Source organism: Rhinolophus sinicus, linkage group LG06 (genome assembly GCF_036562045.2).
Source record: "Rhinolophus sinicus isolate RSC01 linkage group LG06, ASM3656204v1, whole genome shotgun sequence".
Taxonomy (NCBI): domain Eukaryota; kingdom Metazoa; phylum Chordata; class Mammalia; order Chiroptera; family Rhinolophidae; genus Rhinolophus; species Rhinolophus sinicus.
In genome coordinates this window covers 10318620-10341235 of record NC_133756.1, presented here as the reverse complement: position 1 = coordinate 10341235, position 22616 = coordinate 10318620, and the positions used below count along the sequence as shown (strand labels likewise).

General features: G+C 51.5%; 1 protein-coding gene across 2 annotated transcripts in view; it reads left to right on the top strand.

The window, feature by feature from the left end:
- Positions 1 to 19282, top strand: part of GRIK3 (glutamate ionotropic receptor kainate type subunit 3) — a 212050-nt gene extending 192768 nt beyond the window's left edge. For both annotated transcript variants that reach the window (XM_074334406.1, XM_074334407.1), the window contains exons 14-16: positions 9543 to 9765; positions 10264 to 10514; positions 12866 to 19282. In XM_074334406.1, coding sequence (XP_074190507.1) covers positions 9543 to 9765; positions 10264 to 10514; positions 12866 to 13060 — 669 coding nt within the window. In that variant the 3' untranslated portion in view covers positions 13061 to 19282. The remainder of the gene's footprint in view (positions 1 to 9542; positions 9766 to 10263; positions 10515 to 12865) is intronic.
- Positions 19283 to 22616: the final 3334 nt, after the last annotated feature.

Here is a 22616-nt window from a genome sequence, read left to right as displayed (position 1 = left end):
GCAACGGCGGCCTTCCTAAGAGAAAAGCATGGTCATGGGCTCGTTAGGAGCTCTCTGGGACCCGGTGTGTGTGTTCATGAGTGTGAGTAGTAGTGTGTGATACATGAGTGTGTGCGTATAGCAGTGTATAATACATGTAAATGCGCATTCATGTGTGTATATAGTGTGCTCACGTGTGCCCGTGCACAAGAGGCTTCCTGTGTGAGTGCATGTGTGTTTGTGCCGAGACATGAATGTCTGCATATATGTGTGTATGTGCTGATGAGCATATGTGTGCATGCATCTTTGTGATCTGAACATGTAGAAATGTGTCTATGAGTGTATACAAGTGTGTGCCATGTGTCTACCTGTGCATATGTACGGAGAGTATATGCATTTCCGTCTGTTTACATGTCTGTCTGTTTCGTTTAGGGTATGCCTAACTTAGTGTGAGTGTGTGGGGAAGGGCCTGTGTGTGTAATGCCTCACGTGTATGTGTAATAGCTTGTGTGTGTGTAATGGCCCCTGCACACGAGTGTCTGCATGTGTGTGCAATGGCCCGTTCATATGTGTGCCTGTGTGTGTGTGTGTGCACGTGCCTGCCTGTGCGTATCCCCAGGCTGTGGCCCCACCCTTTGACTGTGCCAGAGCCTCTCTCATGCATTACTCATGAGCACGTCTCTAAGCAGGGTTCCCGATCAAAGGGAAGCGGCATAAATAAGGCCGGTGCAGGCTCATTGCCACTGATTGGGTGCCTTTGCCTCCCTCCATGCTAAGATGCGCAGATTGGCTTCCCAGAGCCAAGCCCCAGCTCCCCACCAAGCCGCTGTCCTCGGCATTAAGCAGCACCTTCTGCAGCTTGCTCTGCCCTCACCCACCTCCCCTCCAAATGGTACGGTGAGAGGGCGGGTGGTGGGGGATGTTCTCAGGCACTGCCACCCAGCTGTGGTGCTGAAGTTCGGGGGCCCATGCTCACCAGGGCCTTCCGCCAGAAACAGCCACTCCACATCCCCCTGCAGAAGCAACTCTGCTTCCTTACTCTCCTGATCACCAATTAATTCCTCTTGATGTCTGGCCACCTCGTCTCCTGCTTTAATTCCAACGAAGCTGTCCTCGCCCGGGCTCCCTTTCCTTAGCAGCAGCAGCGGGACTGTCATGGAGGCAGAGAGGCCCTGAATGTGCACACGGTGACCCAGCCGCGGAGATGCTGGGAGCACAGCACCCTCCCCAAAGAGCCCTGGACACACTCCTCCGCTGCCCCACGTCCCCTGCCCTCCCCAGCCCCGGGCCAGGTGGTAGCCTCCTCATTGTCCCTTCCAAGTCAGAGCTGGAAGGAAACCTGCATTGAACCTAAAGAAACAGAGGCCCAGGGGGGCTGGGTGACTTACCCACGATCACACAGCAGATGGATGGTGGAGGAACCAGGATGTAAGGTCAGAATTCTTTCTGCCCTCTCCCATACCCACCCTCAGGTCTTCTTCTAGAGAGGCGGTCTCCTTCCCTGCCCCTGAGTGTCTATGGCAAGGCTGGCATTAGGGTTGAGGAGTACCCATAGGATGTCTAAGAGACATTGGCAAAGTCAACAATAATGGTAACATTTATTGAGCACTTACTAGGTGCCAGACAATGTTCCAAGCCTTTTATCTGTCCAGTAGGCCCCCTTATCCACGAAGGATACATTCCAAGACCTCTAGTAGATGCCCGAAACCACATATGTATAGGGTTTGGTACTATCTGTGGTTTTTCTCCTATATATACATACAATTTATGGCTTCTCTTTGGCACATCCGAATTGCCTGCATCTCTGCTCTTGCCTTTTGGGCCCATTATTAAGTAAAATAAGGGTCACTTGAACACAAGCACTACGACACCATGACAGTTGATCTGATAACTGAGACGGCTACTAAGTGACTAATGAGTGAGGAGCTCACACAGTGTGGAGACACTGGACAAAGCGTGACTCACGCGCTGCACAGGGTGGAGCAGACCACCATCAGATTTCATCATACCGCTCAGAACGCATGCAATTTAAAACTTATGAATTGTTTATTTCTGGAATTTTCCATTTAGTATTTTCAGACTACAGTCGACCATGGGTAACTGAAACCTCTGAAACCTCACAAAGTGACACCGCTGATAAGGGGTGGGGGCGGAGGGGACTCCTGTATTCACTCGTGTCATCCTCATAACAACCCTAGAAGATAGAGACTTGAGAAGATAGACGTTATTATTCTTTCCATTTTACACATAGTGAAAGCAAGACTCAGAAAGCAGCCTAAGGTAACACTGACTGGCCTAAAATCAAGCGGAGCTGGGATTTGAACCCATGCCATCTGGCTCTGGTGCCTGTGCTCTTTGTCATCATGTCCATATATTGCTTCTTTAAGGAGCCAGCCAGCCAGTTCAGGAGTCAGGTGGGGAAGAGAGAAACCATAGTCAGCTGAGGTGTATCCCCAACTTACAACAGTCCTGGTACGTTGTAGTTGCTCAAATAATAAACAAGACAGTCTGTCTGGTAACCCAGTGTATGTGTGTGCTTGCGTGTGCACGCGCGCATGTGTGTGTGTGCCATTGTTGAATGAAATGATGGAATTAAAAAATGACAGGAGCCAAGGGGAGCCAATGCAGGAGACAGTGCTGAGGCTAGGAACCAAGCAGGTGGCACCCCTGAATGTCCCCGAGTACAGGGCAGATGGACTTCACTTCTGTGATTAGCCAGTGTTCCTGCTTAGGCTGCAAACCATCTTAAAAAGCCCCTCGGCTGAGAGTAGAACTCAAGGGAAAGAACTCATTCCTGTCCAAAGACAGGGACACTGGGCTCTCAGGGGAGCTCCAAATCCCTCCCCATCCCCGCCCGCTGCAGGCTGGGAGACGCATGGCTAGCAGCAGCCCCATCATTCCAAAGGAAACTTCATCTGAAGAGTTGTCAGGGAGTAGCAGACATCACAAACAGCGTCTCCTGTGTTGTCCTCCCTCCGTCTTGGCAGATAAAAATTAATTAGGAGATGAAAAAAGAGGCCGTTGAAAGCACTGTTTGGCTGTAAAAATATGTAAGCAAAATGTAAAGGAGAACGGAGGGAAAGCGTGTTCTTTGCGGGGAGGGCCAGGCAGCTTGGAAGGGAGAGGATGTCAGAACACAGCTTCTCTCAGGATTGAGCCTTCTTCATGTTGTGGTGGGGGAGGCACAGCACATGTGGGTGGGGCTGTGTGTGAGGGACAGCCGCTTACAAAAGGGATGGGAGTGGGGGTCAAGAATTCCAGGCTCCCTGGGTCCCGGGCGTTATCAAGCCCTCCCCCGGCACAGCCTTGCCCCATCCTAGCACCTGAGCTGGAAGGCCTTGGAGAGGCCATCCCGTCCACACCCTGCCTTCCAGCTGCTCAGCAGACTCCTCTGTGAGCTGGAGGGCTCAGGAGGTCGCTCCTCAATCTCAGCTTTCGGTTTCTCCTGACCTAGCTGCTGGCCTCTCTGATGGTATCTTAGACCCGCCTTCAAGCAGAAGTAGGGTTAGATGACCATAATACAATGACCAGACAGAGCTCAGTGGGGTGCTCTGGCATAGTCAGATTATATCAGTCTTAAAATCAGACAGACCAGGATTGGAGTCCTGGGTGTTGTCTGTGCTGGATGATCTTGGGCAAGTAACTACTTCCCTGAGCCTGAGTTTGCTTACTTGTATGGCACGGATACTGATTTCCCACCACGGGGCAATGAACAAGAGGTTTCAATGAGCTGCAGTATGTTCAATGGTCAGCCCGGTGCCAGGCACACAGGAGCACTTAAATCCAAGGCTCTCTCCTCTGGATGCCCCTCCAGTTGGCTGACCCAGAAGACTGGGAAAAAGGGTCCTAAAAGGGACCCCATTGGAGAGGGACCAGCCAGTGGACACCTGGAGACTCTCCCTTCTTCCCGGTCCCTCTGGATTGGGCCTATGTGGAGGTCACTGGTGCCTCTGTCATAGGGTGGCCATCTGCCTCTGCATAGAACTAAGCACTTTAGGAGGAGCCCAGAGGTCCGAAGAACAGAAGAGACCCCAAGCAGGCAGGCAGAGAAGTGACAGGGGCAGGGGAAGGGCCAGTGATGCTGGGAAGTTATTGAAAACCACACAGTTATTGAGGACTGCTCTGTGCCTTGGTTTTCTCATCTATTAAATGGGTATAACAATAGTACCCACTTCTTCGAGTTATTGAGATGATTAAATGGAATAGTTCACATAAACAGCTTAGAACCACACCTGATACAGAATACATAAGCCATAAATGCTGACTATTTTTATTGTTGAAACCAGTGATACACAGGCCTCTTCAACCCACAGATATGATTTTGAGGACCACACATTGCTTATATTTTTTAATTAGTTGCCAGCATTTTTAAATTGGGATATTTTTGCATTTAAAAACATTTGCATTTCCAGCTTCTTGAAAATGAGAAAGATGGAGCTACACTGAGCCGGCTTTCCTGTGGTGCAACAACTGGCAGGAGCTGAGCCACCATGGCTCTCTCCAGTTTATCAGAATTCCACTCAGCATTCTTGACTTATTACAGTACCCTGCGTGGCCCCTGTCAGCACTGGAGTTTCTAACACTGAGCATTGTGTCATTTAATTTCTAGAAGCAACTCTGTGCCATAGAAATTATTATCCCCAATTTCCAGATGAGAAAACTAAGCCTTAAAGAGAATTAAGGAGCCTTGGAGAGAAATAATGATGGCAGGCACTTACTGAGCTCTTCCTAGGAGCCAGGCTGTGTGCTAAGCTAACCCCCATTTTATAGATGGGGAAAGTAAGGCTCAGAGATATGATGTCACTTGCCTATGGTAGATGAAGGAGCTGGCATTTAAACCCAGGTTTGTGTGACACCAGAGTACATGCAATTGAGCTAATCTCTCCCACCACCGCCTCTGCCCCCAACCTGCAGCTCTCACCTCCTGACACCCCCTGTAGGTACCAGCTTACAGCTCTCACTCCTGGCTCCCCCCTCAGGGCACAGCCTGCAGCCCCACACAGGCAAGCCTCAGGGGCTTGTGCAGACAGCAGGGGCTGCTGCTGGGCCAGTGTGGTCAGCAAGTCTGTCCTGGCCAGGCAGGTAGAGGCAGCAACCTTAGGGAGGCCTCCTGGTCCCCACGGAAATAAGCCAAGAGACGTGATTAACTGCTCGAGTTTGGGGATCCAATAAGGCCAAAGACTCCAGACCCGGGAATAAGAAAGCCAATTACTTCAGGAAAGGTCTCCTTTCCAACATGGAAAATACCCCTGGTCTCGCATGGAATCACATTGCCGCTTCCTCCCTGTACACGTTCCCCGGGATTCAGCTCCCTTTAGAATATATATATATATATATATATATATATATATATATATATATATACATTTTCTTGTACAGAAATGTTAAATTCTCAAGATTAAGTATCTTCAGTTGGGGAAAATCAATTTACTTCTTTGAGGAGGCTGGAATTGAAAGTCGTGAAGCTGAAACTTCCTTTCTTGCCAATTTTACTGATAAAAAAAGTCTCTTCATCCTGGCACACGGCCCTGAATTGACTGCTCCAAACGATTCCATTAATTGATTTGAGTGACTGGCCCTGAAGCAATGCTTATTAAGGTTCCCCCCGATGCTGGGATGGGCGGGATGACTCAGGAGCCAGAGGATGGGAGACTCCATTCCCTGGGATGGAGACTCCAGCTCAGGCAGCAATGGACACTCAGGCTTCTGGTGACCGGGCCCAGGGAGATGAGAGAGGGGCCTGAGACTCCAGGAGGGGCCCTAGCTATATCCCTCCGTGCCTCAGACAAGCCAGAGGGAAGCTTTTCAGGGTTGTGCCCTGAATCACACAAGGATAGAAGGACAAAACTTAAGGGGAACAGAGATCGTGAGTGGATGTGTTTGAGCATGGGGGCCCCAAGATATAGGACAAGTATAGTGCGTGGTCATTCTGGGAAAACAGATATCAGACCCATCTGCCTTAGGGTGATGGAGGTAGTGAATTTGACACTGGAGCTGGCACAGAAAAACCTCTTGAAATCATCGTTATAGCCAGCTTCATGCCTTATTGTCACCTTTTATCTTAACTGGCCCAAGCTCTTTGTTATCCTTTCCTATCTACCTCATTCTGTTCCTTTACCCACTGGAGGCTTTCATGGGTCTTTTTCTCAAAGCCTATTGGCCTCAACACTCCCTCCAGCCCCCAGCGGAAATTTCTGTCTCTATTTATGTTGTAGTGTTACTGGAAAGAGCATGTGTTTTGACGTCAGGTGGGTGTGTGTGTGTATAGGAGGGATCGGGGTATTATTGGGGGGAGGACGCAGAGAGGAGTTTCCTATTCTGAGACAGAAGGAGTGGGACAGGGCTCCCTGAATGGGTCATTGTCACGTTACTTTTGCCAGGCCTCTAGCTTTTACCAGGGGCTGACTGTGTGCATAGAAGATTAAGTGGGTAAGATGGGTGAAGTGGAGAGGTGAATGGATGGTTGAGTGATGGATAGAGGGGTAAGAGGATGGATAGACAGACAGATGGTTGGATAGATGGATGAATGGATGGATAAATAGGTAAAAGTCCAGATGGATGGTCAGACAGTTATTTGAATGAATTAGTGTATAGATAGTGTGTGGGTAAGTGGGTGAGAACATGAACATGGTGAGTGAGGAGAGGATGGATGGATGGATGGATGGATGGATGGGTGGGTGGATGGATGGATGGATGGATGGATGGGTGGGTGGGTGGATGGATGGGTGGGTGGATGGATGGATGGATGGGTGGGTGGATGGATGGATGGATTGCATGCATGCATTGGAGGTATAAGGGGAGCCCTGATGGCTTCATCAACCCCTGGTTCCCAGCTCTGGGAGAAGAAGGAGAATTTGGAAAGCAGGAGAGACTGGGATGGAAGGAAGCCGCTGATGGGAGAATAGTATTTAGTTACAATAAGCAGAAGGGCAGAATGTCTGAGGAGTGTGTATACCTGGTCCAATCAGCAGGGATAATTGGACTTGGAGGAGCTGATTAGAGGAATAGTTAGGATTGATTATCTGAAAAAGCAACTATATTAGGAACAGAAGTCACTTGTGTGAGTATGTGCGTAAGAGAAAGTTCTCTATGGCTGCATAACAAATTAACAAAACTTGGTGTCTTAAAAAAACAACAACATTGTGCTCTCACAGTGTGTGGGTCAGGAATTAGCACAGCTTCCCTGGGTCTTCTGCACAGTCTCTCACAGGCCGCATTCAAGGTGTGGGCTAATTATTGCAGTCATCTCGGGGCTCAGCTTCCAAGCTCACTCGCATGGCTATTGGTGGGGTTCAGTGCCCCCTTAGCTGTTAAACCGAGGGCTTCAGTTCTCTGCTGACTGTTGGCTGGAGACTGCCCTCCATTCGTTGCCATGTGGGCCTCTTCTTGGGGTGACTCACAGCATGGCAGACAGCTTCCTTCAGGGCAGCAAGTGAGAATGAGTGCGAGCGAGACGATACTCCAGTCTCATGCAACCTAATCTCCAGAGCGACATCCCTTCGCTACTGGGGGGAGTTGAAACTAAGTCTCTATGTCCAGCCCACGTGCAGGGGTAGGGGTCACACAAAGACATGAGTCCCAGAGACGGGGATCCCTGGAGTCATAGAGAATCTGGGAAGGAAAAGTAACAGTGAGAAAGGACCTAAAGGATAAAAGAAGCTGAAAAGGGGGTGTGGGGAGAGTCTTGCTGTCAGAATTATCTAGAAAATAAGAAGTGTCTGGGGAGTCAGAAGAGCTGGAAATTGGAGATATTTGTGAGGGCAATAGTAGCTTGTAGGGGAGGGGCATCGGGCTGCAGGAAACGCTGAGGTGGCGGAATAGCTGGGAGGACGGGCTCGCTAGAGAGCGCAAAAGGTTTGGAGGTAAGAGTTGCAGAGGTGAGAGAGTTACTGTGGAGGTGGAGTAGCTAGAGAGCAGGAACTGCTGAAAATAGGACAGGCCGAGGAGTGTGAGGAGCTTGGAGCAGCCAGCTTGCTGCTCTGGTGGAACCCATGGAAGCTCCATGCATCTGAGCCCATCTAGGCCTTTAGCTTTTGGGGGCAGATAAATATGCAGGAGGGAGTGGGACTACTTGTTTGTGAAGGTGCCCCCAAAGGAGCCATCACTGGTACTTGACAGATTCTGGGCTCAGACAGAATTCCCAGTGGGGTCCTGCCTGCTCTTTCGGGTCCTCCCCTCCCCTGGTGTGCCTGGGTCTCCAGGAGCCGGTTTCAGAAGGGACAGTCCTTACAGAGCTAGGAAGCACCAGCAGAGGAGAAGATGTGCTTTCTTCTCAGCCTCCCCCCACTCCCACTGCCCTGACTCCCGGCAGACGCAGCTTCTTCCCCACCCCCTGCCCATCCCCCAGCCTGCACCAGCTTGTGCAAGCACACCCATGCCAGCACACACACCAGAGCTGGGCCGGGTGCCAGTCAGACAGGCTGACACCACAGGCAGGCACAGCCAGACTTGGAAACTGCTGGGTACAATGGGGTGTGCAAAGCCACCTGCTCCCCTGGGACCAGCGGGGGTAGGGCCGATCCCTGCTGGGAGCAGGCAGCTGGCAGGCACGAAGTTCCCCAGAAATCTCATGAACGCCATGTACCTTGGTCTTCCAAGTCCCCTCAGCAGCAGGGGACATTTGGTGTCAGACCCCTCTCCCAGCCCCAGCGCCCTCTCTGCGTCTCCCGGCCAGGCATGGCCAACACAGCAGCCCAGCCACCAGGCCTATTCTGTGGGATGCTTGTTCCATTCATGCAGCCACACCTAGCCCAGGATATTCTGGGGACATGGGGGTAGGGGGCCTGCAGACACCTGCTCTGACTGCCCCACTCTGCAATTCTCGCCCTGTTCCTCTTTCACTGTAATGAAGTAGAGCAAACAGACAAAATCTTCCTCAGACAAAACTTTGCCCTGAGACACAGTACATAAAAGGGGCCCGCTTTGGTTGAAGTGGGAGTAAGGAGCCCAGAACCCTCTGAGGTTTGCCCTCACTGGCATCCACCTCTTCCTGTCTCCCCTCACAGTGGTTTCTGTAAGGCAGTGCCACTCAGTGGTTAGAAACATGGACTCTGGAGCCAGACAGTCTGGGATTGAAGCCTGGTTTTTGCCACTTAGTATCTGAGTGACCTTAGGCAAGTTACTTAGCCATGCCTCAGTTTCCCCATCTGTACAATGGGGCTAACATACCTGCTTCCTATAATTGCTGTGAAGAATCAATGAGTAAATGCAGGTAAAGCACTTAGCACAGGGCCTGCACATGTAATTGTTTAATAAATATTAGAGAAAGAAAATTAATTTTTTAAAAGTCAATGTGAAAACCCCTTGTGCCATGGCAAAGAGCCAAGGGTTTCCAGGTAGGTGGACCCGAGTCTGAAGCTCGGCTTTATCACTCACTAGCTGTGTGTTTTGGGACCTACCTTCCCAGAGCCTCTGCGTCCGCATCTGAGCAGTGGGTGGTACTCCCTCACTCTGAGGACTGTAGACAGAGCTCAAGCCCCACAGCCTGTCAGATGGGGGTGCCGGGCTTGGCCCCGGGTATGCTCAATAACTGTGTGTGCATCACCCCTGTCCTCCTGGCCCAGAAATCCAAGATCTCCACCTTCGAGAAGATGTGGGCCTTTATGAGCAGCAAGCCCTCTGCGCTGGTGAAGAACAATGAGGAGGGCATCCAGAGGACGCTGACGGCGGACTACGCACTGCTCATGGAGTCCACCACCATTGAGTACGTCACCCAGAGGAACTGCAACCTCACCCAGATCGGGGGCCTCATCGACTCCAAGGGCTATGGCATCGGCACGCCCATGGGTGAGTGAGGGGCTGCAGGCAGGGGGCTGGGGGAGGCTCCACGTCCACTCCCACACAGGCTCCTGCCCCTCCTCCCAGATCATCCCACTGAGCCAGAAAGGGGGCGTTTCCTCAGCCCAGAGACAAAGTGGTGGAGCCACGTACCCTGTGAGGTCAGCCCTGGCCTGAGCAGAGAACTGAGGCAAACCCTGAGGTGGCGGTCAGGTCAGAGGTGACGCCTGCTCTCCTGGCCTCACCGCTGTTGCTGCAGCCCAGATACAGTGTGCCTTTCAGGGGTCTGTGGAGACAGGGAGTCACAGGCGAGACTCCCCACTACGAGTCAGGATGCTTCCTCCCACCCAGATACCATATATAGATGTAAAGAAGTAATAGGGTCCCCCTTTTTATGAACTTACTGAGAGGGCACGTGATGGTGGCTGGCCCCAACCAGGGTGTAGGCAGGGACACACAGGATGCACTGACTGCTGCTGACCGCCGGGGTCCCCTCCCCCTGCTCAGGCTCCCCGTACCGGGACAAGATCACCATCGCCATCCTACAGCTGCAGGAGGAGGACAAGCTGCACATCATGAAGGAGAAGTGGTGGCGGGGCAGCGGGTGTCCCGAGGAGGAAAGCAAGGAGGCCAGCGCCCTGGGGATCCAGAAGATCGGGGGGATCTTCATCGTCCTGGCCGCCGGGCTGGTCCTGTCAGTGCTGGTGGCCGTGGGCGAGTTTGTGTACAAGCTCCGCAAAACAGCAGAGCGAGAGCAGGTGAGCCCCATAATCCGGCGCCCACATGGGGAAGAGAGGGAGACAGAAGGATGAGGTTTGCATGGGTGTCACACCTCCTGCGTGCCAGGCACACGGTGGTGTGGTGTCTGAGCCCGTCCTCCCCACAGCTCACCTGCATTTGATCCACCAGGAAGCCTGGCCAGTCCCACCTCTGCACTAACTCTGCGCACACTTTCCCATCATTGTGGTTCCCCGCCAGGCCAAGCTCCATCATCTCCAGCTGGACCATGCAATGGCCTCCAGTTTGGCCTTCCTGCCTCCACTCTGTCTCTACCGTCTGCTCTCCATCCACAGCCAGTACCCTGTCTAAAACTTGATTCAAACCATTTCATTCCCCTGCATAAAACCCTCCAGGGTAATTGTTGAAGCGGGGTGATGGTTACATAGGGGTTCATTATACTGTTCTCTCTACTTCTGCATATATTTGGAAATTTCCATAATCAAAAGTTTAAAAAAGAAAAGGGTTAAGAGGTTCAACCCAAGCGTTCAGATGGGAGAACTAGACTCAACCTGTCTGATTAACTCAAGTGTGGTTGGGCGGTGGTTCTGGGTCCCGGTAGCAAATTGCAATCACAAGGAGAGAGTTTTTTAAATGCTAATTTCCTGGCCTCTCTCCTGGAGACTCTGTTTTAATTGGTCTGTGGTGGAGCCTGGCATTGGCACTTAAGAAAGTGTACAGGGTGATTTCAGTGTGCACCTGAGCTGAGGGCCACTGGGCGAGGGGAAATGCCTCTCACAGAGTTGAAAGTGACAGAAGGCCAGTGCAGAAGGAGATTGCAGTTAAGTCATATGTACAGGGACCATTAGAAACAGGCAGCTTTTCCATCCATCAAAAATGAAATGGAATTTTTTATAACCAGCAAGCCTGAGTCAGCAATACAGGCAACGGAAGTAGCCAAGGCTATGTGTGGTTTTATTTACAAAGATGTTCATTGAAGTATTAGTGAGCACATGGAAAAATAGGAAAAAAACTAAATGTCCAGTAATAAGGAACGACTGAAGAAGTTATGATACATTAAAAAAAATTCTCTAGGAATTCCCATTACAATTAGAATGAGCTCCAGATTCCAACAAAAAGCCTACAGATCTGGTCTTTGCCCAGCTAGCTCTCTGACTTCCTCCTTCCCACCCTCCTCTCCCTTACTCTGTTTCACACACACCGGCCTCCTTTCTCGGTGTTAACACACCCAGCACGTTTCGGCCTCAGGGCCTTTGCCCATGCTGATGTATCCACCTGCAGTGCTTTTCCCCCAGAGTGCCATGTTCTTCCATCCCCTCTCTATCCCATTTCACTGCTTTATTCTCTTAATAATAGTTATCACTCTCTGAAATTCTTTGTTTGCTCACATGCTCATTATCTGTTTCCATCCCATCATTAGACCATAAGCTCCCTGAGGGCTGGCACCTTATCTGCCATTTGCACTGCTTTATGCCTAACACCTGGAATAGTGCCTGACACATAATAGGAGCTCAATAAATATTTTCGAAGGGAGAAAGGGAGGTGAGGAGGGATGATGTTCTGTGTTTAGTGGGTGAAAAAGGGGCACTTGGAGAGGTCACACCACTGGTAAGAGGCAGAGCCAGAATTGAAAGCCAGGTCCCATTCCCCTGCACCATGCAGCCTGTGTCCAAGCTGTCTGGGTGCTGATGCCCTGGCCTCACTGGGTAAACTGAGGCATCAACAGCCCCCACTGCCTTCCAGACAAGCTGCAGGACAAATGCTGCCATCAGATACCTGCAGGCAATGCTGCACTTTTGCTGTTCCTCACCAGTACTCACAGGGACCCAGGCCAGAGGAGGCCACTGCAACCCAGCTGGCCTACAGGCACCTGCCTCCCCGTTGCCCAACCTGAGAAACATATGCTGGACTTTCCTGAGTGGGAGCACAGTGACTCACCCCTTAGTTAGAAGCCCTCCCAGAAGAGGGGCCATCCACATATTCAGCCAGTGTTTCTTAAATCCTGACTCTGGGCCAGAACTAGTGCTTGGGGGCTAGGCTCACAAGGAGGGAACGGGCTGGTTCCTGCCCTCAGAATCTAGTGGAGAGAAATCAGACAAGTAAACTCCTCAAATGTTAATGTGCATGTCAATCAGAGCCTCAGTTTGCTCGTCTGTAAAATGGGGATGATACTACCTACCTTAGTGTCCAAACAAGAACGTGATACTCTGTAGGCTGCTATACAAACTAATCATTGGGCAGGGGACAGAGGGTGGGTAGGGTGAGGGGATGGGAGAGACCACATGGCCTTAGCACAGGGTCGGGAGGAAGGGCTGGAGTTGCAGGGCCAGGCCTCACCCATGTACCCCTTTCCTCCCACCCCCTACCCTAGCGTTCCTTCTGCAGCACCGTAGCCGATGAGATCCGTTTCTCCCTTACCTGCCAGCGTCGGGTCAAGCACAAGCCTCAACCTCCCATGATGGTCAAGACAGACGCCGTCATCAACATGCACACATTCAATGATCGCCGGCTTCCGGGCAAGGACAGCATGACGTGCAGCACATCTCTGGCCCCCGTATTCCCCTAGGCACAGGGAGGGGAGGGACCACAGGCCTGGGGGCATGGCGGAGGAAAGCAAAGGAGACTGGAAGGAACGTCCCCTGACCCCATACTGGGCTTGGGGACCAGAGCTGCTGCCTGCCTATTGGGCCAGGAGCCATCTGCCCTTACCTACCAGAAAACCAGCAGGCCCCCAGGCCAGCTGCTTGGGCTTCACTCTCCTCTTGTTTCTTCTATGGGTTTCTAAAGCTGCCAGCCAAGACAGCCAAGGCCAAAGGAAGCACATGCCTCTCTCAGGCCAAACTCGCCCCTCAACTCTCCTCTACAGTCAGAAGTTTCTACCACGGCCCTGCAGAGGCCAAAGAAAATAGGCAACAGCTCTTTTATTGCCACTCCTTCCCCATAAGCCCAGGTCTCCTGGGGCTTGACTATGAGACCAGAGACACAAACCTTGGGCATCTTAAGGATGCAATAGTTTGGCTTCCAATGGGAGCTGAAGATGGAGGACGGCCACCCCACATGCGTGGGGAAAAGGAACAATTCATCCCCCAGGGGCTGCTCACATGGTCCTGAGATCCTGGACTTGGAACCACCCATGGAAGCCCCTATGTTTGGCAAAGCTGAAGTCAGAGAGCCCCATACGGTGAAAGAGGAGTTTGGGGTCTGAGAGAGAAAAGAATGCACAGGGGCCACCATTTTGAATTCTTACAGACAAAGTGCAATGGCTCCACATCTGTAGAAGGTCTCTAGGAGTATAACATGGGCAAGTAGTCGGAGTGTATTCTTCTCTACTTTCTGGCCAGAGGCTAACCCCTGAATCTCTCACAGACGATGCACAGAGACTCAGCCAATATTTGAAGCCCAGAGGAACAGTGATTCCATGGAAATCCCACAGGCCCTCAAGCCATCGGATCTTACTTTGCTGGTCACCCACCTGTTTTCTAAATCCTTTCGGGAGCTTAGGCTCTTTGCCATCTACTCAGCAGCAACGCACCATTCCTGGCCAGTTCACCTTGAGCGGCTTCTGTCATCTTGGAAAAAGAATAGCCTGATTAAAGTGAAAGCCAAGTCACCCCTCCTCGAAAGAGGGGTCTGAGCCCTACTGCACGGGCTAATTTTGGGGTAGAGAGGGAAAGCCAGAGGAGCCCTAAAGAACTCCTGGCCCCCTGGATTTGCCAAACCTAAAGATATCCCCCAGAAAAAAGAAAGTTTTTAGGAGCAGGATATCGTGGCTGGTAGAGGACCCAAGGGTTGGAAGAGAGAAGCTGCCTCCTGGAGAATTAACCAAAGACCCCATACAGACACAGAAGGCCATCCTGGCCCCTGGTCTCTTGTCCAGAGTAGCTGGAACCTTGGGGGGCTTGGGGGTACAGCAGAGAAGTAGTAGATGGGGTAGCAGTGAGGGACAGACCAAGTGACCTGTGGGTTCCAGCTAGCGGTGATGGATACTCTAGAGGTCTGTGACTTTAAGATTCTGGAAAAGAATGACACATGGAAGGGTTAGGAGCAAAGTGTCCTTAAAGAACATGATGGGGCCAGCAGGGCGTCCCATGGCCAAGGGCAGAGGGCAGTCTTTGAGCAGGAAAAGGGGACTGGGGATTCTGGACAGAGACCCAGAAACACCAGCCACCCGCCTCTCCTTTCTCTCCTGTTTCTGCTTGGGGAGGCTGATTAGGTAAGAGCTGCATTTTAGGTCTCAAGGACCGTCTCAGCTGGGGTGAAGGGTAAACTCTAGCTCCCCCAGGGACTCCCAAAGCAAGAGAGCACAGTGGGCTCATGTGACAAGTGCTGCCCCTCCTACAAACTGAGCTGCAGGACCCAACCAGCTGGTTCCCAGAATCACAGCAGCTCTAACAGGCTGTGTGCCCTGGAGGTGGGAGAAGAGGGCCAGACATGCAACATAGCTGACGCATGTAACGATAGGAAAAGCCATGCTGTTGTGAGCTTCTGGGTGCAGGAGTGCATGCGTGTGCGTAGATGTGTCTTTGTATGTGTGAACTTTGGGGGCTGGGGGAGAAGGACAGATTTGGACACATACAGAGTCCAAGGCACGCAATAATAGAACCCTTTGGGTTCTGATGTATGTGTGTACGTGCGTGTGTGTAAACTGGGAATGAGGGAGATAACTCTGGACAGGCAGCAGAGTCCCATACATGTAAAAATAGGAAAAGCCATGTCATAATGGGGTTCTGGTGAGTATAGATATGTATACATGCATGCATGAGAGTGTGTGTGTGTGTGTGTGTGTGTGTGTATTTGTGCACCAAATGGCAGAGGGTAGAGGACAGGATAAAACCTGCAGCATTGCCAAATATATTTCAAAGGAGAAGCCATGTCATCAAGGGATCCAGACGTGAGCATATGTGCACACATGTGGGGCATGTGTGTGCAGTGGAGACCAGGAGGGAGAACAGAACTGGACAGACATGCAGCACAGGTCAGGGTGCATGTCATATGTGAGAAGCCATGTGCAACTGGAGTTTGTAAATGTGTTAGCGTATGTGTGTGTGCTCACATACATGTGTTCAAACGCACACATATGTTCCAGCTCACTACAGGAGCAGAGACAGACAATCAGGAAGGCAGGGAACCAGGGTCTGTTTGCACTTCTGCCATGAGGAGAGATCAGCTTCACAAAGATTTGCCAAGATTATCTCGGCATAGGTGCGGGGAGACTGGCCAAGTGGGGGCAAAACTCTTCAGGGACTCATGGCTGGTGGCTCCTTTGCTCTAGGCAGAGTGCCCTGTTTTAAGGGAAAATGACCTATTTTTGCAATTTCCAGATAACAGGATTCTAATGAAGGTATTTGCCCATTCGCTCTCACCAACGACAGATATTAACCGCTGTCTTTCTTTATCCAATATAATTTCTTAGCACACGCCCACCTCCATGCTCATCTCACACACACGTGTGTGTGCTTTTGTGTATAACGCTCCATGAACATGTTGCGTTCGTCTGAGGCTATGCACATAGTCAGACTGTAATGGGAGAAAGAGATTTTTGGGGTAGGAAGATTTCATCAATGGAGTGAAGAATGGATACCAGAGGTACAATTCGGATAGGGAAGTCCCCCAAAGGCACGGGAATGATTTGGGGCTCCTAAACGGAAATAGATTACATGCTGCCTGATCTCCCCTCCCATTCGAGCCTTATGTCCATCCGTGTGGCTAATGTTCAACTTCCGGCTGAAGTCCTGTGTTTGTCTTTGAGATCTGCCCAGGGTTCAAAGTGCAGTAGAAGCCACGTCCGCCCAAGTGTGAGCTGTGTCTCTCCCAGAGTACTAAAGGTGCTGCTACATCTTGGGGGTTGGGGGTGGGAAGAAGGTGTTCCCAGCAAAGCAGATCATGTGGAGTTCAAGTTTAGGCCCACCTGCCAGGGGATGTGGACCTGAGCTGCTGTGGATACATGTGGGTGCACACACACGGGCACTCGGCCAGAGGCTCGGTGTGATGGGGAGCGGAAAAGCTAGTTTGGATGGAGCGGAAGATGGGGCTGGCCTAAATAGGTGCTGGACTGTTTCTGTCTGGCCCCACATGCCAGCCCTAAACAGAAGAGTGCCCCCCACCTTCCACCCCCATCTCCCACCCCAAAATGTCAGTGCCTCCTCTTGACCTGCACAAACTGCCCAAATTGAGGGGCAGCAGTGAGGAGATATACGCATACCCCAGCTAGGCCCTTGGGCTTTTGGACAATGAGCCCTCCTGATCTCTTTTCCCCTCACCTGTTACTGGTATCTCTGCTGTAGATGGCTAAGGAAACCCTAAGAGCTTTGTAACTGTTCAGGTGGCCCCACTCTGTGAGTGCCTCTCAAGAGGGATAATGCCCCCTTGGCTGGTGAGCTGCCTCAGACTCTGAAGGGTGAGCAGACCTCCACGCACAGCCAAGACACTGCCTCAAGTAGAGCAGCACACTGGCTCCTCCCCAGGCCCGGGCACTGGCAGGTGGGAATTTTGGCCCGGGGTGGGGGAGGGGTCTGGCCATGTTGGGTGAAGACTCCAAGTGCTAGAAGTCACGCCGCCTCCTTAAACTCTCAGAGGGCGGAAGTCAGAGCAGGACAGTCAGAAGCTGGTGCTGTGTGGGGTTGGCCGCTGCTTGTTCATCACTCAACATGACGCTGATCCCTTCCCGAGCCTTCCCCAGCATTATGTACAAACATCTGGAAACAGGCTGGACTCTGGCCCACATCTGGGATGGTCCTGTGTGGAGCGCCATCTGGGAAAGGCCTAGCTCTGGTCGCACAGCGATATGGACTTAATATCTAGGATGGGCCCAGCCCCCGAGACAGATACAAAAACATGAGCCCCCTCCTGTAGCCAGGTCTCTGGAGTAGACACATCTGGAACAGTCTCCCACGTGGGGTGGACACACCTGTAATGGGCCCATCTGCTTGCCACAGTGGAAGGGTCCCGCCCTCTGTCCTCATGCCGGTTTGAATCAAGCCTTCATTTCAGTCTTGAGTTTGCCCTGGAGTTAAAATTTCAGAGCTGAGGCCATACATGAAGTCACAAAACTTGTTTTTGGTAGAAAGTGAATGTTCTGTACAATATATATATGAATGTAAAAAGATATATATATATATATGCTGTATATATATATATATATGCACAGTGTATATATGACCTGTAGCCCATGTGTATACACCCCCCCGTCGCACGTCTGCACACAGAGTGTACATAACCCAGCCAGTATGGGTGGGGACCAGGTGAGAGATGGGGGCTGCAGCAGCAAAGGCTGGGATGGAGGCTACTTGGGGCAGGGGCTGCCGAGAGCTCCCTGGGGATGGGGAAGGCCCTGCATACACCAGAGCTGCAGACCCTGAGGAAGAGAGCAGAACCGTGAAGGCTGGCAGATGGGCCCTTGCACAGCCCGTATCTCCTGCAGAGGGGCAGGAGTGACGAAGGAGCCTTGTCTCCGTCTGAGAGTGTCTGGAGCCAGACAGCAGGGCTTGTGTCTGGGGAGCAATGTCGTGCCAGTACTTGGCTCCTGAGATCTGCCCTAACACCTGTCTGTACAACAGCCAGGTAGATACCAGGCTCCACCTGGCATACCCTAAAAGTCTGGAGTATTGTAGGGGGCAGAGGCCTATGCCTCAGATTCTCACCCACACATAATGGCATAGCGCACGGCTAGGGAAAACACTTTGTAAAGAGACTGACCCTGAGGACATTGCCAGCATGCCAATATGATGTCCCAGTACCCTAGTTATTGCCCCTACACCCATCGCCTGCCTTCTGGAACAGACCTCAAATCACCCCGCAGTGTGGCTCTACAGATCAAAACTGAGGCCTCAGGAACCAGGAAGCAGCTGTAGACCCAGTAATGCCAGCCAAGAGTTTGCCCCACTTCAGACGACCTCCCCAGCCCCCTGTGACCCAGAGGCCAGCTGTCAGAGAATGACCAAGGAGCCAGAGACGTGAGCAGAGCAGTGACATGGGTGAAAGATGAGAGGCCAACAGAGCACTTCCTGTCCTAACACAGCCCATGCCCTCTGTCTGCCTTCTCTCCCCTGCAGTATCTCTCCCAACAGGACAGTTGGCAGAGAGCCTGCCGCAGAACCCACAGACCTCCATCCCTGCCCCTCCCGGACCTGTCTGTTCTTTCTTATTCTGATCCTTAGCTAGCAGTTCTGCCCTGTTGGGTCAGAGCATCTCTGGAGCATGCAGGAGAGAAGAGATCTGGAGTGGGCTTCCGTGTGGTCAGCGACCTGCCCTCAGCAGCCCCATGCATCTGGCTGGTCTGCCACTAACTCTGGGTCTGCCCCAGGGGCCCTGGACAGAGCACATCTGAACCCAGCCCCCTGAGGAGGGGCCTGTCACTGTGCGCCAAACCCCTACCCCATCTCTGCCAGGGCTGACATCCTGGCTGGGCCTCCCAGCCCCTGGGTGGAGCCCCTAGCCAGCACCATGCGAGACCCCTGGGCTGTGCCACCACCCAGACCAGAGTGCCTGGATGCCCCCTGCTCCCACGTCACATGGTTCCCACACACTGGTCTCTGGGCCATTCAGGGGATGCCCTTTGTGGACATGCAGAATTTCTATGAATATAGTTTTTTGTAAACATTTTGTAACAATTTGGGTTTCATAGTAACTGTGTTACTTGCCAATCATTCTAGGCTAATGTAAATAAATTTCCAAACAAATCCAATTATTTTCCTTTCTAAGACACTGTGATATATCAAAGTGCACAGTTTGCTGTATGAGGTAATATGGTTTTAAATTTTAAATAAAGAAATGTTTCTAGAAAACAGCATTCCCTTGAAAAGTGTTTTCTGCTTCTCTTCCCTCCTGGGCAGTCGAGTTGTACCATCTTCACCCAGGGCTGCCTCCCAGGAAGGAGACCCTCAGGATGAGCAAGTGGGTGGCTCCAGTCCCAGCTCCTGGTTCCCCTTTCGGATATGGAGGGTGTAGTATCTGTTCTTGACATCAGCTGACCTCTGTCTTCCCTTCTCGTGGGCATGTCCTTCCCCAACTCATCTCCATCCACATGGCTGCCTATGTCCTTATGTGACTCTGTCCCTTTGGCCGCAGGTGGGGAGAATGGGTGGGCCTCTGATCCAAGCTTGGCCAATCAGAGATCTCACCTGAGCTTTTTTAAACTGGAAATGAGACAGCTCTAAGCCGGCTACTTTCAGGAGATGGAAACTGTACATGTAATACAGAGTTCAGAGCAGAGCATTACACGCAGGAAGAGACTGAACACAGATGTTTACAAAACCAATGAAGAGATGAGGCAGCAAGGCCAAGCTGGGCCGCCAGTGGCTCCCAGAATAACACAAAACTGACCTACCAGGGTGGTGGCCACCGCTGAGACTGGTACTAGAACTGAGACAAAACCCCCAGAGCTACAATCCAGGGCTCAGAGAGCCTGGAGCAAGCATCTGCTGCCGTTACCGCCCAGAATCACAATGGCTCCTCATTACCCGGAAGTTGGAGATGGATACGGTAGGGATGCTGCTGAAAAACCTCACGTTCCCACGACAGAAACAGCCCTAAAGGGGGCAGGAAGGTGGCCTCTGCCTCACTTTTGTTTTCGAACTCATGCAAACAGATTTAATTGGTAGAGACTAATTTGCATCCAGAACCCTCCATGATCCCCTGTGACATCATAATCATAGCTAATATTTATTTATTTTTATATTTTTTTAGTTAAAGTTTATTGGGGTGACAATTGTTAGTAAAGTTACATAGATTTCAGGTGTACTGTTCGGCGGTAAGAAAAGATGAAATAGGACCATTTGTGACAACATGGATGGATCTTGAGAGTGTAATGCTGAGCGAAATAAGTCAAACAGAAAAAGCAGAGAACCATATGATTTCACTGATATGTGGTATATAAACCAAAAACAACAGAAGAACAAGACAAACAAATGAGAAACAAAAACTCATAGACACAGACAATAGTTTAGTGGTGACCAGAGGGTAAGGGGGGAGGAGGGTGGTAGAAGAGGGTAAAGGGGATCAAATATATGGTGATGGAAGAACTGACTCTGGGTGGTGAGCTAATATTTATTGAGCACTTCTTATGTGGCAGGTGTTGTGCTAAGTCCTTGACACATATTATATATCCTTTCACTCTCACATCAGACCCAGCACAGCTCAGACCCTGACTCTACATGACCTTTCATTCCAAATGTCCACCAACATTGACTCAGCCTCTTGGTGTAATTCCCTGTAGCATGACTATGACTGGACCAGCTCTCTCTCTCTCTCTCTCTCTCTCTCTCTCTCTCTCTCTCTCTCTCTCTCTCTCTCTCTCTCCAAGACTCCTTAGGAGGCAAGGAAATGATGCTGGGCCTTGCCTCTCTCCCACCTCCAAGAGCAGCAGGCGTTGCTTCACTCCCTATGAAGGAGGTTCTCACTACTCTATCCCCAAGAAAGAAAATGGAACTCATGTTACCAGACACTCAGGAGCAGCCAAGCGTCACTGCCAGCACTTTATACCCATTTCCCAGGGATTAAATAATGACCCTTAGAAGTAGGCAGTGTCACATCCCATTTTACAGTTAAGGGAGCCAAGTGTCAGAGAAGTGAGTGGACTTGGTCAAGATCACTTAGCTCGTCAGGGCGGCCTTCCACACCAGAGCTGGAATGCCAGATGGGACTGACTCCTAAACACACTCTCTCCATTCTGCCCTTCCCAGACTCTCCCCTCAAGAGATAAGGCCCTGAAACCCCTCTCAAGCCTGCCACCTCCTGAAGGAGGAAGGGCCAAGAAGGGAGGGCAGGGGAATCAGGAGGACAGAGCTGCAGGTGGGGGTGGGGTGCAGGCAGCCATGTGACTGTCATGGCTCAGGCCCCAGTTGCTGGTAGCTGAACAATTTCTGCCTCAGTATCTCCTTGGTCAGTACCTTCATTCTCCTCCCATCTCCAGGGACCAAGACCCTGGCTCCTAGTTCAGCTGCCCCAGGCCCCCAAGAGCAGAAGCTTCAAGGTCCCTCAGTCAGGGATCGTTTTGGCAAGAACAGAGACCTATCTAACTGGAGCAAAAAGGGGTTTCATTATAAGAGGTCTGAGGGAAGCACAGTCAAGCTTCTCTCTCCCTCCCTCTCTTTCTCCCTGTCTCTTTCCCTTCCTCCCCTCTCCCTTTCTCCTTTCCTTGTTCATGGTAGGAAAGAGCCACCCCAGTCGTGTTCAGGTCCCCATTCCATCGCCCAACAGCAGCTACCAAGAGTGGAAATGTCCCCACCCACGTCGCCTGCCCACCCCTTCAGCAGAGGGCACTGGATAGGGAGGTTCTCCGTGGAGGCAGTGTGTCTGAGACCCGACTGCTCAAGCTTTAACATGCGTACAAATCCCCCGGGGACTTCGTGTAAATGAAGGTTCTGGTTCAGTGTGTCTAGGAGGGTCTGAGACTCTGCATTGTTGACCAGCTCCAGGTGGTGCTAGAGAACACCGCCTAAAAGCACAGTAAGTAGCCAAGCTGTAGAGAGGGACAGCACGGGCCTCAGGGGACACTCCTACTCCAAGCTCTGAAGGCCCAGGCCCCATCCACCCTGTTCAACAGCAGCAGAGAGCTGGACCTTCTGCCTTTTAACCCTTGACTCTCCCCATCTGAAATGTTAATTATCGGAGCCTCCCGCTGCACACCTGTCTTCTTCCCTCTCATCTAACCCCAGATACTCCCTGGGGTCAGATACGTCCATCTAACCCCAGAGCATGGAGGCTGCAGGGGTTGCCTAGATTCCCTTGAAATTCAAGCTCAGTCGAGGTCCCTCTGCCCTGATGACCAGCCCCGCGAAGCAGTGTGAGCAGGGATTCTGGAGTTTCACTTCCTGGGAGCTGCCCCGTGCTGTGTCTTCTTCAAGCTTCAGTCGCAGCGCCTGCAGAACGGGAGACTCAGACGTGCTTCTGCACCCTGAGAATTCACTCCGTCCCTGTTCTCCCCACCCCGTGTGGCCTGGCCCTCTTTCAATGAATCAGGAAAGCAGGGCTCTTACACGGAAGCTGGTAAGATGGCAAAGGACCCCTAGCTCAGTGGGACTAGACTGGGGGTTCCTCTCTGAGCTGGGAGAACAACCCCCTTCTTTGTTATTTTACTCAGAATCATAACCATCATCATCATTGTTGTTATTTCTGCTTCAGAG